The 18,388-nt window shown below is 45.4% G+C and overlaps 1 protein-coding gene across 1 annotated transcript in view; it reads right to left on the bottom strand.

Annotated features, from left to right (window-relative positions):
- Window positions 1–18,388, bottom strand: part of LOC115471738 (phosphatidylinositol 3-kinase regulatory subunit gamma) — a 614,503-nt gene that overhangs the window by 375,209 nt on the left and 220,906 nt on the right. Inside the window, exon 5 of the mRNA XM_030205540.1 lies at window positions 7,441–7,572. Within this exon, the coding sequence (XP_030061400.1) occupies window positions 7,441–7,572 (132 nt within the window). The remainder of the gene's footprint in view (window positions 1–7,440; window positions 7,573–18,388) is intronic.

The raw sequence follows: 18,388 nt of genomic DNA on the forward strand, positions 1-18,388 counted from the left end.
TAACCAGAGCTCATATTGTGATGTCATAATGGGAATAGGATTAGGAGTAACCTAAGGAAGTATTATTTCACAGAAAGGGTGGTGGAGGCGTGGAATGGCCTCCCGGTGGAGGTGGTGGAGTCGAGGACTGTTCCAGAATTTAAAAAGGCATGGGATAAGCATGTGGGATCGCTTAGGAACAGGAAGAATTAGGGGTTACAGAGGATGGGCAGACTGGATGGGTCACATGGCCTTTATCTGCCGTCATGTTCTGTGTTTCTAAACTGCAAACCAGCTATTTTTGGGGTGTTCCGGGGGCCAGGGCTGGACGGACCGTTCATGTAACTGGGCAGTGCCTGAGGGCCCAGAGGATCTGCCCGGTTGCCCACCGCCACCACAGCCCTCCCCAGTGGTCCTACCTTGAAATGTCCCGGTGGTCTAATGGCCTCTGCAGGGGCAGGAAGGAATCTCACTCTTTCCTGCTCACCCCGCTGCCTGTACTCTGCTTCTGCCTGGAGCCACCATGTTTTCAAAATGGCTGCTGAGACTTCCAGACCCATGAGACCACCATGGGAAGTCTCAGCAAGCCCCCGAAGAAGCCACTAGACCAGCAGGGTAGGACTCACTTGCAAGGATCTGTAGTGTGTGGGAGGGAGGTGGCAACTGCGGTGGTGGTGGTTGGAGGGTGCAGTGCAGCGGTGGGGCAGTGGCCAGTGGGCGGAACCCAATGACCCCTACTGCTTGGGGTCCCCGACCACTGTTAGTCAGCCCCTGCCGGGGGCAGTCAGCAGTTCCGATATTCAGCACTTAACCGGCCAAGTTAACCGTATAAATAGGGCCATACAAAAGTCAGTCCTATCTCTATGCAGTAACCCATAGCTGGTTAAGTGGTGAATATTGCATTTACCGTAGCTGCTTAAGTGGTTGAAAAGTGAGGTGAAGGAAGCTATTAGGGCTAAAAGAAACGCCTTCAGAAAATGGAAGAAGGAACCGTCTGAAAATAACAAGAAGCAGCATAAGGAGTGTCAAAGCAAATGCAAGGCGCAGATAAAGAAGGCCAAGACAGATTACGAAAAAAAGATAGCATTAGAGGCAAAAAAACATAGTAAAAATGTTTTTTGGTATATTAAAAGCAGGAAGCCGGCAAAAGAATCGGTTGGGCCGCAGGATGACCGAGGGGTAAAAGGGGTGATCAAGGAAGACAAAGACATAGCGGAGAGACTGAATGAATTCTTTGCTTCGGTCTTCACCGAGGAAGATTTCGGTGGGATACCGGTGTCGGAAATGGTATTTCAAGCGGACGAGTCGGAGAAACTTACTGACTTCACGGTAAACCTGGAGGATGTAATGGGGCAGTTCAGCAAACTGAAGAGTAGCAAATCTCCGGGACCGGATGGTATTCATCCTAGAGTACTGATAGAACTGAAAAATGAGCTTGCGGAGCTACTGCTAGTGATATGCAACTTATCCTTAAAATCGAGCGTGGTACCGGAAGATTGGAGGGTGGCCAATGTAACGCTGATTTTTAAAAAAGGCTCCAGGGGAGATCCGGGAAATTATAGACCGGTGAGTCTGACGTCAGTGCCGGGGAAAATGGTAGAGGCTATTATTAAAAACAAAATTACAGAGCACATCCGAGGACATGGATTACTGAGACCAAGTCAGCACGGCTTTTGTGTGGGGAAATCTTGCCTGACCAATTTACTTCAATTCTTTGAAGAAGTAAACAAACATTTGGACAAAGGGGAGCCGGTTGATATTGTGTAACTGGATTTTCAAAAGGCGTTTGACAAGGTACCTCATGAAAGGCTACTGAGGAAATTGGAGGGATACGAGGAAATGTCCTATTGTGGATTAAAAACTGGTTGAAGGATAGGAAACAGAGAGTGGGGTTAAATGGGCAGTATTCACATGGAGAAGGGTAGTTAGTGGGGTTTCTCAGGGGTCTGTGCTAGGACAACTGCTTTTTAATATATTTATAAATGATTTAGAGATGGGAGTAACTAGCGAGGTAATTAAATTTGCTGATGACACAAAGTTATACAAAGTCGTTAAATCGCGACAGGATTGTGAGAAATTACAGAAGGACCTTATGAGACTGGGAGACTGGGCAGCTAAATGGCAGATGACATTTAATGTGAGCAAGTGCAAGGTGATGCATGTGGGAAAAAAGAACCCGAATTATAGCTACGTCATGCAAGGTTCCACGTTAGGAGTTACGGACCAAGAAAGGGATCTGGGTGTCGTCGTCGTCGATAATACACTGAAACCTTCTGCTCAGTGTGCTGCTGCGGCCAGGAAAGCGAATAGAATGTTGGGTATTATTAGGAAAAGTATGGAAAACAGGTGTGAGGATGCTATAATGCCGTTATATCGCTCCATAGTGCGACCGCACCTTGAGTATTGTGTTCAATTCTGGTCGCCGCAACTCAAGAAAGATATAGCAGAATTGGAAAAGGTGCAGTGAAGGGCGACTAAAATGATAGCGGGGATGGGACGACTTCCCTATGAAGAAAGACTAAGGAGGAAAGGGCTTTTCAGCTTGGAGAAGAGACGGCTGAGGGGAGACATGATAGAGGTATATAAAATAATGAGTGGTGTGGAACAGGTGGATGTGAAGCGTCTGTTCACGCTTTCCAAAAATACTAGGACTAGGGGGCATGCGATGAAACTACAGTGTAGTAAATTTAAAACAAATCGGAGAAAATATTTCTTCACCCAACGTATAATTAAACTCTGGAATTCGTTGCCGGAGAAAGTGGTGAAGGTGGTTAGCTTAGCAGAGTTTAAAAAGGGGTTGGATGGTTTCCTAAAGGACAAGTCCATAAACCACTACTAAACGGACTTGGAAAAATCTACAATTCCAGGAATAACATGTATAGAATGTTTGTACGTTTGGGAAGCTTGCCAGGTGCCCTTGGCCTGGATTGGCCGCTGTCGTGGACAGGATGCTGGGCTCGATGGACCCTTACTTATGTACTTATAAGTGCTGAATATTGCATTTAACATAGCTGCTTGTGCTGAATATTGCACTTAACGTAGCTGCTTAAGGCTGAATATTGCACAACGTAGCTGCTTAAGTGCTGAATATTGCATTTAACACAGCTGCTTAAGTGGTGAATATTGCACTTAACACAGTTGCTCAAGTGCTGAATATTGCACTTAACACAGCTGCTTAAGTGCTGAATGTTGCACTTAACACACTGCTTAAGTGCTGAATGTTGCACTTAACACAGCTGCTTAAGTGCTGAATGTTGCACTTAACCGGATATGTGTTAGCCAAGTCTACAAAACCGGATATTCAATGCCAAAGCCCAGACAGGGCCGGCATTCAATATCCTGGAATAATGCAGGCAGCGGTCAGCAAAACGCTGAAATATTGACCCCTTAGTGGTACTGGCTTGATAGAGCTGTTTAAAATTAGCAGGTCCATTTTTTGAGTTTGCTCTGCATGCTGCCCTTCCTCGACTGCTGTCTCTCGGGCTTTGTACCCTCCTTAAGTCGTTGTTAGCGCTGCACACTTTTCCCTATTCTCTCCGACGGAGCTGGGCCGCACATGAGCTCACGATGCGGATATTTAAAGGAGGCAGTGAGCCAATGTACGTGGGGGCATTTTGGGCTTTTACCTTCAGTTCCCACTGCTGTTGCAACATTAAGCCCCTTTTCATACTGCTTATTCTCTCTGCAACCATCTCGTAATTCAGATGATTCAGATTTTTGGAAAAACTTGATTGGCCTGATGTGCTGCCAAAATAATACACACAGTTTTCTCCAGTCAGGCTGCATTTTGCTATATTTTGTATAAACCCATTTGTATCCTGAAAAATTCCTAATTTAAATTGTTGACCACATGACTCTGCTAAGCATCTTTGTAAGGTGCTGTGAACAGAGCGGGAGTTGAGCAACAAGTGGTTAAGCTGGATGGAACATTACGTATTTGTGGGGTTTGCAAGGGGAGGGGGGATGTAGAGGAGAAGGTGGGTAGTGGACGGCTGATTTAAATTATTGTTTAATCTCATAGGTTGTACTGTTTGTTCAGAAATTCTATAAATAAAGTTTACAAAAAAAAAAAAAAAAAAAAGAACAGGAATGAGGCATCCATAATAGCTCTACTGTCAGAGCACATTGAAACGGGGCTTTTTTTGAGGGGGTACTTGGGGGTGCTGAGTACCTCCACCTTTTCCATTGTCTGCTAAAATTGACCCATGGACCCCTATGTTCTAATGAAAGAGCTCAGGCTCTACACACCAATTCTGCCTCGTCATAGATTCTGTGACTGGTTGCAGGGGACATGGCAATTGTGGGGTGGGTCCCACAGTGATCACCTCACTCCTGGAGAGTGGCCTGGCATTTGAGTACCGGCACCTTTTTAGCTAGAAAAAAGGCACTGCATTGAAATGTGCTTTCTCCTCTTTATCCAGGACAGGATGAACCACAGACACATGTCCTGTAATTGTCACAAACACGTTTCCATCTTTTGGCCTTGACTGGAGAAAGTCATTGTTGCCTGCATAGCTGAGTGTTATGGGCGGACTCACTCCCTTCCTTTGTCTGGGAGAGAGCAAAGTCTTATCCCAGGGACTGGCCTTCTCGTTTTTTTTGCATTTGGCCCCAATATGCATCTGGCATCTTTAACCAGTTCACAGTCTGTGTGCACTCAGCAGCCTTTGACCCTGATCTTTTAATTGTCTGACTCTGAAAGTTCATGCAAGGCAGGTGCTGCACCCACACGGCATGATTATAAATTGTAGAATCAAAGCAACCGAAAGGAAGAACAGTTTTGAAGTGGTGTAGGTCTTCGCCATAGCAGGGGCGTAGCTATGGGGGGGCCACGGAGGCCTGGGACCCCGCAAATATCATCCGGGCCCCTGGTTTGGTTAGCGGGGGTCCCTTCTTCAGCGCCGGTCTCCGGCACAGCCGCGTTCGCTGCCTGCCCCCTGCTCTTCTTTCTCCTCAATCCTCTTGTGCACGCTGATGCTCAGTGGTCTCTGGCGCAGCCGCGTTCGCTGCCTGCCCCCTGCTCTTCTTTCTCCTCAATCCTCTTGAGCACGCTGACGCTCAGTGGTCTCTGGCGCAGCCGCGTTCGCTGCCTGCCCCCTGCTCTTCTTTCTTCTTGATCCTCTTGTGCACGCTGACGCTCAGCGGTCTCCGGTGCAGCCGCGTTCACTGCCTGCCCCCTGCTCTTCTTTCTCCTCAATCCTCTTGTGCACGCTGACGCTCAGCGGTCTCCGGTGCAGCCGCGTTCGCTGCCTGCCCCCTGCTCTTCTTTCTTCTTGCTCCTCCTGTGGTGCACAGGAGGAGGAAGAAGAAAGAAGAGCAGGGGGCAGGCAGCGAACGCGACTGCGCAGACCGGCGCTGAAGAAGGCTTCGGCTAGCGGGGTACCCCCGCCAGCAAAGGTATTTGTTTGTGAGGCTGCGAGAGGAGGTGGCGAGGTGAGGCGAGGTGGTTGGGGGGCAGCGAGGCAAGGCGTGGTGGTGGTGGGGGTGGCACTCAAAATGTGCCCCCAACCTCAGGCTCTGGCCCCCTCCCACCTTGAGGTCTGGCTATGCCCCCTGCACCACAGTGTAGCAGCTCTCTGAATAGCTTAGTAGTAACAGCATCACGCTGCAGAGCAGTGAAACTGGGGTTCAAATCCCTCTGCTGCTGCTGCTCCTCATTATCTTGGGCAAATCATTTAACTCTCCAGGTGCAACCCTTAGATTGTAAACCCTCTGGGGACAGGAACTATCTGCAGGACTTGAATGTAACTTGCCTTGAGCTACCACTAAAAAGGTGTGAGCCCAATCCAGTTGCTTTTTCTCCTTAGGCAGCCAAAGAACGACCAAGGGGTGAATTCTATATATGGTACCAAAAAAAAAAAAATTGCACTTAAGTGTTATTCTATAAACCTCATTTAAAGTTAGGCACGATTTATAGAATACATGTACTGCCCGTCCCTATGACTAAAATTTAGACGAGTGTTTATACCACATAAAACCTGGTGTAAAACCTGGTGTAAATTCCTGCATCTATCTTAGGCGCAGATCGGGCATATCTATAACAATGTGTGTGATTTTTAGGAATGCCCACGACCCGCTCATGCCCCCTTTTGGACATCCATGCATTTTACAGAATATGCTTAGAAAGTTGTGTGCGTGAATTCTAATTATTGCCAATACTTGCTTGTTTGTGACCAATTATCAGTACCAATTGGCTTGTTGACCAGTTATGTTGCACACGCAATCTGGCCTGCACTGCCAAATTTCTGTGCGCAGTTTTAGATGCCATATATGGAATCTGGGGGCAAGTGAACAATTCAGGGGGAGATTGAATCTTTCTACTCAGAAGCTTGGCCCCCAGTTAATGGGGATGAGCTCTTTCATTCCCAAATGGTATGGTACATAGCCTAGACCGGGTGGGCAACCTCGGTCCTCGAGGGCCACAATCCAGTCAGGTTTTCAGGATTTCCCCAATACGCATTGGGGAAACCCTGAAAACCCAACTGTATTGCGGCCCTCAAGGAGCAAGGTTGCCCACCCCTGGTCTAGACCCTGAGTGGAAGAACCCACAGGCCAATGGCTGGCCCTTGAGACTAGCATTGGGGAAATGCTGAAAACCCAACTGGAGTGCGGCCCTCAAGGAGCAAGGTTGCCCACCCCTGATCTAGACCCTGACTGGAAGAACCCACAGGCCAATGGCTGGCCCTTGAGACTAGCATTGGGGAAATGCTCAAACTCAACTGGATTGCGGCCCTCAAGGAGCAAGGTTGCCCACCCCTGGTCTAGACCCTGAGTGGAAGAACCCACAGGCCAATGGCTGGCCCTTGAGACTAGCTTACCACTCATGTATTACTTCTACTCAAATACACGTAATGCAGAATTAGCATACACACCAAGAACCGAGGCCATCTGTTACAGACTGACAAACTGGTTCTGGGAGTGAAGAAGAGGAGGGATAGTACGGAAGGAACATGATGGCGGCCTTATGGTTGAGAAATATCGCTCTTTAAATATGGGTTTATATAACTGTTCAATCGTTGAATGTTTCTGTTTTTTGATATGCCAGAAATGTAAATATATTTCAGTCATTTTGGACCACTAATGTCAGATCCACATTTTCCCAAGGAACAAACATTTGTATGAAAAGGAAAATTTCCATATCACCGCTATTCTCTCTCTCTGTATTTTTGCACATATGACCTGTCCCTAAAGTAACCTGATGCATTAGTGCCTCAGATATTAATTCAGTCTTTTAAGTATTGATGCTTCAGGGATAACTCTGTTTTCTCCACGGAGTCTGTACAATGTGAATGTTTAGGTAATGTGTTTTCCCTTTTAGGAAAATAGGAAGGGATACCGTAATGCACTGATGAGGTCAGTGCCCAGTATAAAAAGCCTCACTGGGAGACTGTTTGTCTCTCTCTCTCTCTCTAAATATATACGTCAATATATTTGTCCATCAAAGCTTGCAGCAGGACTTACCTTCAGCAGTAGAGATGAGCTTGCTGTATATAACAGGGGCGATCCTAGGGGATGGCAGCTCCCGGAGGTAACACCTCAGTGCCTCTGCCAACGTAGGTATATCATAGAAGCTCATGTCAACAGTCGTCAGATCTGTAAGGAGACAAGGGAAAGGGCATTTTTCAGGAAATATTTAAGCATTTTGCTGTCAGTCGTACACATTTGGGGGTGATGTAATCCACTGCAGAGAACCTGGAAACCTATCCCAGTGATAAAATGGCTCAGAACTGGCGAAGCTCTTTATTTATTTGTTACATTTGTATCCCACATTTTCCCACCTATTTGCAGGCTCAATGTGGCTTACATAGTACCGTAGAGGCGTTCGCCAAGTCAGGTAGAAAAACAAATACAAGGTGATACAGTCGATTATAGATACATGTGGATAGGGGATAGAGGAGAGGAAGGTTAAATAGTGTCCATTATTATGGGGGATCTTTAACTATTTTGGTCCCATTGATTCACTGGGCATGTGGGAATAATTTTATAACAAGGCATCTAAAATATTTTCCAAAAAAAAAAAAAATGCCAGAGCTGATATCAGAAGTGATAAAATAGAAAGATCTCCTGATGGAAGCAAGTTGTGAAATGGGTGCCTGTCGGGATCTTTTATTGAAGATATGTATCACTTCATGCCGTTTATAATTCCTGTGATATAAGGAATGTGCCATACATACACCATTGACTTTCACGGACTGTAAATTTCGAAAATTATCGACAGACACAGTAGGTCCGATAAAGAGGACCAACACACGGTTCGTTTTGGGTGATTAAACTCGCCTCACCCTATGCTTGGAACAACCTTCCTGACCCCTTACGCCAAGCCCCCTCCCTGCCCATCTTCATGTCTTTGCTTAAAACCCACCTCTTCAATGCTGCATTCGGCACCTAACTCTTACCGTTCAGTAAATCCAGACTGCCCCAATTTGACCGCCCCTATCGGACTGTCCGTTCACTTGTCTCTTAGATTGTAAGCTCTTTGAGCAGGGACCGTCCCTCTTTGTTAAATTGTACAGCGCTGCGTAACCCTAGTAGCGCTTTAGAAATGTTAAGCAGTAGTAGTAGTAGTGAAGAGTGATTTCCCTACCCATTATCTTCAGGGTTTGGGTCGGTGTTTGGTGTGACTTCTGAGGTATTTTCCTCCTTGACAAGAGATTAATTAATCAAACTTTTCTTAGATTTAATATACATAGAGGGGCATAATCAAACGGGGACGACAATCTCTAAGGGCGCCCATCTCTAAGGACGTCCCGGCAAAGGGGCGGGGAAACCACTATTATCGAAACAAGATGGGCGTCCATCTTTCATTTTGATAAAACGGTCGGGGACGCCCAAATCTCAACATTTAGGTCGACCTAAGAGATGGTCGACCTAAATGTTGAGATGGTCAACCTTAGAGATGGACGACCTTGGTTTTCGGCGATAATGGAAACCGAGGATGCCCATCTCAAAAACGACCAAATGCAAGCCCTTTGGTCGTGGGAGGAGCAAGCATTCGCAGTGCACTGGTCCCCTTGACATGCCAGGACACCAACCGGGCACCCTAGGGGGCACTGCAGTGGACTTCACAAATTGCTCCCAGGTGCATAGCTCCCTTACCTTCGGTGCTGAGCCCCCCAACCCCCCCCAAAACCCACTCCCCACAACTGTACACCACTACCATAGCCCTAAGGGGTGAAGGGGGACAACTACATGTGGGTACAGTGGGTTTCTGGTGGGTTTTGAAGGGCTCACATTTACCACCACAAGTGTAACAGGTAGGGGGGTGGGCCTGGGTCCACCTGCCTGAAGTGCACTGCACCCACTAAAACTGCTCCAGGGACCTGCATACTGCTGTCTTGGAGCTGGGTATGACATTTGAGGCTGGCAAAAAAATTTTTTAATATTTTTAATAGGGTGGGAGGGGATTGGTGACCACTGGGGGAGTAAGGGGAGGTCATCCCTGATTCCCTCCGGTGGTCATCTGGTGAGTTTGGGCACCTTCGTGAGGCTTGGTCGTGAATAAAAATGGACCAAGTAAAGTCGACCAAATGCTCGTCAGGGACGCCCTTCTTTTTTCCATTATTGGCCGAGGACGCTCACCTCTTAAGCACACCCCAGTCCCGCCTTCGCTACGCCTCCGACATGCCCCCGTGAACTTTGGTCCTCCCTGCGACGAACTGCAGTTCAGGACGCCCAAAATCGGCTTTTGATTATGCCGATTTGGGCGACCCTGAGAGAAGGACGCTCATCTCCCGATTTGTGTCGGAAAATGGGCACCCTTCTCTTTCGAAAATGCCTCTGATAGTAAGAGTCGGAGTCAGAGAGTAGAACAATAGAGTTGGTGTTGGGGTAGGACGGCAGAAAAACTGAGGAATGGGAGTTGAAGATTTTGCGTACTGACTCCACAGCCCTGCTTTGAAGAAAATAACCAAAAATCCCTCCCTGCAGCCGGCTGTTGCGCTGGGAGTCTCAGACCCTCACAGGCTCATTAGTCAGCTTCATTTCCCCACCTGGCAGCTGCTCCTCCCTGAGCATCTTCAGACTCAGGTTATTTACACAAAGTTAAGTCATCGGTCACCTGATTTGAAACCTGCAATTTCTCCTTGTTAAGGCCCCACCGGCTGGCTCCTTTGGATACATCATATTCCAATTGTAATGTTGACAGATGGCATAATGGCGGTTATTTATATCTCTGGGAGCTGAGGTAATTGTGAGAGAACTGGTAATTCTAGGCCTGGGTGGTATTAATAGCCTGCCCTAATTATATTCACCATGAACTTGCTGCAAAGATAGCTAGAGGTAATTATGTTATTTAAGATGCACTTTTGAATGATCCCTGACGATCACGTAAGGTGTTCTGCGTTCCCTTTCTGCCCACATGGGACAGGGTGTTTTTGTTGCCGGTTTGACGTCCTGAATAGACAGTGGTTTGATGGGGGAGGTTATGGGCTTTTCAGATTTCAACGTTTTAGAAATATTTCTTAACGTGTGTTAGTGAGCTCATCTGACTGACAGCACTAGAAACTTCATTTTCAAGGGATGTGCGGAAGTGAGCCATCACGGACAGACAGACAGACAGACAGACAGACAGACAACAGGTACAGCATGAGCAGCAGCAGTGCTAATCACGCACACACACACACACATGCTCCATTACAGCATGTGGTAATTATTTACAGTTTTGGAAAAAAGTGAAACCACATTTTTTCAGTACATATGACTGATTGTTATTTTCTTATTTTATTTTTATTTGGTACATTTGTATCCCACATTTTCCCACCTATTTGCAGGCTCAATGTGGCTTACACAGTACCGTAAACAGTGTTAGCCGATTCCGGTATGAACAGATACAAGGTATGAACAATTACAAGGTGATACTGTAAGGTGGCAGAATGAGGTACATGTATGGTAAATACAATTGGGGGGAACTTAGAGAGGGAGAGGAAGAGTTAGGATATGTCCGTTACGGTCTTTGGTTTCGTTATGTCGCAGGTATCCAGGTTTTTTATGTTGGGTCGGTGGGGTATGCTTTTCTGAACAGATTTGTTCTTAGTGCTTTCCGGAAATTTAGGTGGTCTAGCGTAGTTTTTACTGCTTTTGGTAGTGCGTTCTATAGTTGTGCGCTTAAGTAGGAAAAGCTGGATGCATAAGTTGATTTGTATTTGAGTCCTTTGCTGCTTGGGTAGTGGAGGTTTAGGCATCACTGTTAGTGATTAGGTTTTATATTTAAGAGCTTAATGTTTTAATTATTGTTATCTAGCTCTGGACAGGTTAGTCTGGTTTGCAATTTTGTGATCTGCCATGAACTATCTTGGCATTGGCAGAATCAAAGTCCCAAATGTAATGTAACACAAACACACACACACAACCCCATCACACAACAGATGGAGCATAAGCAACAGCAGTGCAAGCCACACACAGAAACACACACACACACACTGCCACATCACAAATGAACGTTTGCCCCTTCTGTTGCCGATCTATTTATGGCTTCTTTCGAGAAGACGTGGATAGAAAAGTCACCGTTTAAAGAAGCGATAGCCTGTTGGTGGCGGTACATAGATGACGTCTTCATGTTTGGAGAAGTTCAGGGGATGATCTTGTTCAATTTAAGCAGTGGTTGAATAGCTTTGATGAGAATATATAGTTTACTGAAGTGGAGGAGTGACCTAGTGGTTAGGGTGGTGGACTTTGGTTCTGGGGAACTGAGGAACTGAGTTCAATTCCTAGCACAGGCAGCTACTTAACCCCCCTGCCGCATTGAGCCTGCCATGAGTGGGAAAGCATGGGGTACAAATGTAACAAAAAAAAACCCCCCCAAAACATTCCTCAACAAGCATTCATTTTTTGGATGTACACATTAAACTAAACAGCACTGGCTTTATCACCAAAACTTTCACAAAGGAAATGGACAGAGACACATTCCTTTGATGTATTGAGATGTTGTTGCACTGATGGAATTCCCGTAACGAAACAGGGAGGTGACCAAAAATTAAAATCGCAAAGATGTGAAGCCAGATGGAGTTTTCAGATGAACACTCTGGAAACATATGGTTTAAATAGCACAATAGACTGGCATATTTTTTATTAAGTTAATTTAAATATTAAAGAAGGGTCTTCATTGGTTCTCCATAAAGGAAATGACGTCAGAGAATATTTAAATAGCTCTGCATCGGCAGGTGACACATAAGCAGCATCTTAAAAGGATGATTTAAAGAATCAGAAGTATGTGAACCAAGGTTTGGGTTGTTAGTAAATTATAAGATATGAATATTTCACAAATTAATAGAATTTTTCTTTTACAGAAAGATTGACGTTCTGAACAAATCTCCATTGAAACAGCACGAGTTCCTGAAGAAGCCGCATTGGATGAAACGGTGGCCTCATTGAACTTTAAGTTAAATCCTGTGTTATCAGACACTGTTGAGTGTTTTTGTTTACTACTTTTTTGGAAATTTTAGTTGAACTATTAGATTGAAGCACAGTTAAAAGTTTTTATAAGTTTTCAAAAAGCAAGCATTTGCTTCCCATGTCTGTCTCAATAGCAGACTATGGACATTTCCTCCAGGAATTTGTCCAAACCTTTTTTAAACCCAGATACGCTAACCGCTGTTACCACATCCTCCGGCAAAGAGTTCCACAGCTTAACTATTCGTTGAGTGAAAAAATGGTCTCCTAGTCGTTGTACTTTTGGAACGAGTAAAAACTCGATTTACTTCTACTCGTTCTACACCACTCAGGATTTTGTAGACCTCAATCATATCTCCCCTCATCTGTCTCTTTTCCAAGCTGAAGAGCCAAAACCTCTTTAGCTTTCTGTGTACGAGAGGAGTTCCATCCCCTTCATCATTTTAGTCGCTCTTCTGTGAACCTTTTCTAATTCCGCTATATCTTTTTTGAGATATAGTGACCAGAACTGAACACAATACTCAATGTGCGGACGCACCATGGAGCGATACAAGGGCATTATAGTCTTTTCAGTCTTATTCACCATCCCTTTCCTAATAATTCCTAGTATGTTGTTTGCTTTTTTGGCCGCCGCCGCACACTGAGCAGAAGATTTCAGCGTATTATCTGCAATGTCACCCAGATCTTTTTCTTGAGCGCTGACCCCCAAGGTGGACCCTAGCATCAGGTAACTGTGATTCGGATTATTCTTTCCGATGTGCATCACCTTGCATTTGTCCACATTAAATTTCATCTGCCATTTGGACGCCCAGTCTTCCAGTTTCCTAAGGTCTTCCTGCAATATTTCACCGTCCGCATGTGTTTTAACAACCTTGAATAGTTTCTCTCAGAAGTTCTAATAATCCCCGATATATTGAGGGATTACATTTATTTTGTTATTTCATATGATTTCTATTCCACAAATGATAAAACTCTTAGCTAGTTAAAAGAAACATATAGATATCTATCACCATAAAACATTAAACACAGTAAACAATAAACAATTACTTATAGATCAAGTCTGTCAAATTTGCTAACAACATTCAAAATCAAATAAATTATGTACAAGGGGACGTTTTCAAATGATCTCCTGACAGTCATAAGATCTTTTTTGAAATCTGAGTTTGGGGGTAAAACATGTCTGTAAATGGGAGCCAGCAAATGAGTTAGACCCTTAACCAGGGGCGCAGCCAGACAACAGATTTTGGGTGGGCCTAGGGAAGAAGTGGGTGAGCACCAATTGTTCTTCCCCCTCCCCCCAACCACCACCCAAAAAAATATCTCAGCTGGTGGGAAAACGCTTCTTTCCACCTTGGCAGTCTGCAGCAGGCATGCGCTGAAAACTGAACATAGGCAGGTACCGGTATCACGGAGAGTAGCATTTTCGTTACCATCTGGAGAAAGTCTTCAGCTGGCCGAGCTTGGGATCCCACAGCTACTGCTAAATGTGTGCTACTGTTGGGTGGGCCTGAGCCCTAAGTGGGTGGGCTCAGGCCCACCCAGGCCCACCTTTGGCTACGCCACTGCCCTTAACAGAGTTTGTTCTTCTAGCGGAGCTTAAAGGAGGGACTTCCAAAAAACCTTTGTCTTCCAAACCACAAAGATCAAGTTGGCTTCTATGTAACACAAGGAAAGACTAATGGCAACAGTTTGGACATATTTAAGTACTTAAAAACCAGCCTGTGCTAGCATTGGTAACCAACTTAACTCAATCATTCCACACATCCATAGTGTGGGGGTGCAAGCTGTAACTTGCAGGATTGCCTTGCACCATATTACCAAAAATACAGTTTCAACACTCCTGGCTTTTGTTTTGGTCGGCAGATTTCACAACATCTCAGTCATAGGAGCCGGCTCTGTGGGTGCTTGAGCACCTCCAATATTGAGAAAATTCCTTGTATGTGTTCAGGGAGGGGTTATTTTCATCGGGCTTAGCACCCCCAATAATTTGGAAAAGTTGGCTCCCACGATCTCAGTAACAACACATCAGGAATGCAGATTCCCGAGGCTGTGAAATCCTTTCTGAACCATTTGACATCTTGAGTTTTCAGCTACCTAACCACTCAGCAACCCTCTCATTCTCTCTGGCAGCCTACGACAGAGCTCCACTATTGTGCCAGCTGTCAACCACATGAACTGCGAACCACCAAAAACCACTCTCATACAAATAAACATGTAAAAGCAATAGACTACGTAACAGGGTCGGGACAGAACAAAGTTCATTTCACTCTCAGGGGATAAGCCAGTTGAATGTGTAACTACTCTAGGAAGCAAGGCCATCTCTCATAAGCCATGGGCCCCATGGTGCACCCTCCTTCCATACCAAAAGAGAACTCAGTTGATGACATACTGCAGACCTAAGCGATTCCTCTCCATTCAGAGGGTACAACAATCTGGTCAGAAGATGGAAATTAGCTCTAGTTATCATCACATTCCACGCACATTGTATAAATCTTGCTTGCTTGTACCTTTTGAAGGCTAGAGATGAACCTCAGCAACTAATTGAACATAGTAAGTGACAGCAGATAAAGATCTGAACAGTCCATCCTTGCTTGGACCTTTTGAAAGCTACAGATGAACCTCAGCAACTAACTAATATAGTAACATAGTAACATAGTAGATGATGGCAGAAAAAGACCTGCACGGTCCATCCAGTCTGCCCAACAAGATAAATTCATATGTGCTACTTTTTATTTGTACCTGTCCTCTTCAGGGCACAGACCGTATAAGTCTGGTCCGCACTATCCCCGCCTCCCAACCACCAGCCCCGCCTCCCACCACCGGCTCTGCCACCTGGTCTTTTTCTGCCATTATCTACTATGTTTTGTTATGTAAACTCGGCTAAGCTCCTTAGGATCCATTCCTTCTGAACAGGATTCCTTTATGTTTATCCCACACATGTTTTAATTCTGTTACCGTTTTCATCTCCACCACCTCTCACAGGAGGGCATTCCAAGCATCCACCACTCTCTCCGTGGTATAATGTGGTAATATAGTAAGTGACAACATATAAAGACCTGAACGGTTCATTCAGTTTGCCCTGCTGTCACATTCGTTATCAATTCATGATCGAATCAATAATACTAATCAAATTAACTAAAGACCCTGGACAAGATAGAAACAGACACATGATGGCAGATAAAAGCCAAATGGCCCATCCAGTCTGCCCATCCACAGCATCCACTATCTCCTCCTCTCCTTAAGTAGGGTTTACCATATTTGCGGAGACATAAAAGAGGACACAAAAAATTAAATGCCGCCCCTCCATAGCGAGGCTGCCGCGTCAAGTCTCGGCAGCCATTTTTAAGAAGCAGTGGTAGTAGGGAGGTCAGCGGCAGCGGGCAGGAAAGAGTGGAGTTTCTTTCTGCCCCAAAGAGGCCACTAGACCACCAGGTTGCACTACGATAACAGGCTTGGGGGGGGGGGGGGAGAAGGCCAACCTGTCCGTCTGTTGACCCACCGACCAGCCAGCGTGCCAGCCCAGAAATCCGGACAAATGGGTTGGCTGGAAAAAAACTGTCTGGACCCCGACAGTCCCCTGAAAAGGAGGATATGTCTGGGGAAATTCGGATGTATGGTAACCCTATCCCTAAACGATCCCATGTGCCTGTCCCACGCTTTCTTGAATTCAGATACAGTCCTTGTCTCCACCACCCTTTCCATAAAAAAGTATTTCCTTAGATTACTCCCGAACCTATAACCATCTTATGCCCTCTCATTCTGGAGTTTTCCTTCATTTGAAAAAGGCTCACCTCCTGTACATTAATGCCACAGAGATACTCTATCATTCATATCCCCTCTCTCTCACCTTTCTTCCAGAGTATACATATTGAGGTCTATGTCTGTCCCCATATGACAGAGATCACCAGCCTATTTTGTATCCACCCTCTGGATCGACTCCATCCTGTTGCTATCTTTCCGTAGGTGCGGTCTTCAGAATTGCACATATAATTCTAAATGGGGCCACACCAAAGACTTACACAAGGGCACTATCACCTCGTTTCCCCTGCTGGTCATCCCTCTCCCTATGCACCTGAGTGCCTTTTTTACCTGTTTTACCCTAAAGAGAGATATAGAATCCCTAAAGAGAGATACTGAATAGGAGGGGAGAGATTAGTAAGCTTGACTCAGGAGAGAGACCTTGGGGTGTTGGTGTCTGAGGATCTAAAGGTGAAGAAACAATGTGAGAAGGCGACGGCCGTGGCCAGAAGAATGCTAGGCTGCATAGAGAGGGGCATAACCAGCAGAAGAAAGGAGGGGTTGATGCCCTTCTACAAGTTGTTGGTGAGGCCCCACTTGGAGTATTGTGTTCAGTTTTGGAGGCCGGGGATGGGACGACTTCCCTATGAAGAAAGACTAAGGAGGCTAGGGCTTTTCAGCTTGGAGAAGAGACGGCTGAGGGGAGACATGATAGAGGTATATAAAATAATGAGTGGAGTGGAACAGGTGGATGTGAAGCGTCTGTTCACGCTTTCCAAAAATACTAGGACTAGGGGGCATACGATGAAACTACAGTGTAGTAAATTTAAAACAAATCAGAGAAAATATTTCTTCACCCAACGCATAATTAAACTCTGGAGTTCGTTGCCGGAGAACGTAGTGAAGGCGGTTAGCTTGGCAGAGTTTAAAAAGGGGTTGGACGGTTTCCTAAAGAACAAGTCCATAAACCGCTACTAAATGGATTTGGGAAAAATCCACAATTCCAGGAATAACACGTATAGAATGTTTGTACGTTTGGGAAGTTTGCCAGGTGCCCTTGGCCTGGATTGGCCGCTGTCGTGGACAGGATGCTGGGCTCGATGGACCCTTGGTCTTTTCCCAGTGTGGCATTACTTATGTGCTTATGTAAAAAGACTGGAAGCGGTGCAAAGAAAAGCTATAAAAATGGTATGGGAGTTGCGTTGCAAACCGTACGAGGAGAGACTTGCTGACCTGAACATGTATACCTTGGAGGAAAGGAGAAACAGGGGTATGATACAGACATTCAAATTTTTGAAAGGTATTCATCCGCAAACGAATCTTTTCCAGAGATTGGAAGACGGTAGAACTAGAGGACATGAATTGAGGTTGAAGGGGGGCAGACTCAGGACTAATGTCAGGAAGTATTTTTTCATGGCGAGGGTGGTGGTTATGTGGAATGCCCTCCCGCGGGAGGTGGTGGAGATGAAAACGGTAATGGAATTCAAACATGGGATAAACACAAAGGAATTCTGTTTAGAAGGAATGGTTCCGTGGAATCTTACCAGAGATTGGGTGGTGACGCTGGTAATTGGGAAGCAAAACCGGTGCTGGGCACACTTCCGTGGTCTACGCCCTCATTGTGACTGAATAGATAGGGATGGGCTCGAGTGTAAATTTTAAGAGGCTTCGACGCTAGCTTCAGAACTTAGTACTAGAACAGTGCTGGGCAGACTTCTAGGGTCTGTGCCCTGAGAAAGGCAAGGACAAATCAAACTCTGGTATACATATAAAGTATCACATACCATGTAAAATGAGTTTATCTTGTTGGGCAGACTGGATGGACCGTACAGGTCTTTATCTGCTGTCATTTACTATGTTACTATGTTACTCTTTGGGGTTCTACATGGAATGTTGCTACTAATTGGGATTCCGGAATCTTGTAACTCTTTAGGATTCCAGAATCTTCAGAACTTAGTACAAGAACAGTACTGGGCAGACTTCTAGGGTCTTTGCCCTGAGAAAGGCAAGGACAAATCAAACTCAGGTATAAAGTATCACAAACCATGTACAATGAGTTTATCTTGTTGGGCAGACTGGATGGACCGTACAGGTCTTTATCAGCCGTCATTTACTATGTTACAATGTTTGGCCACCTTAAGATCATCAGATACCAATACAGCTCTTATAAAACCACTATATCCCCAAACATGAGTCCAATGTGGTTTACAAAAAAAAAGAGTTAAATACAATTTAAAATGATAATACTACAAAGTTCAAATACATCAGCATTAATAAAAACAAA

This window comes from Microcaecilia unicolor, chromosome 6, assembly GCF_901765095.1.
Source record: "Microcaecilia unicolor chromosome 6, aMicUni1.1, whole genome shotgun sequence".
Lineage (NCBI taxonomy): Eukaryota > Metazoa > Chordata > Amphibia > Gymnophiona > Siphonopidae > Microcaecilia > Microcaecilia unicolor.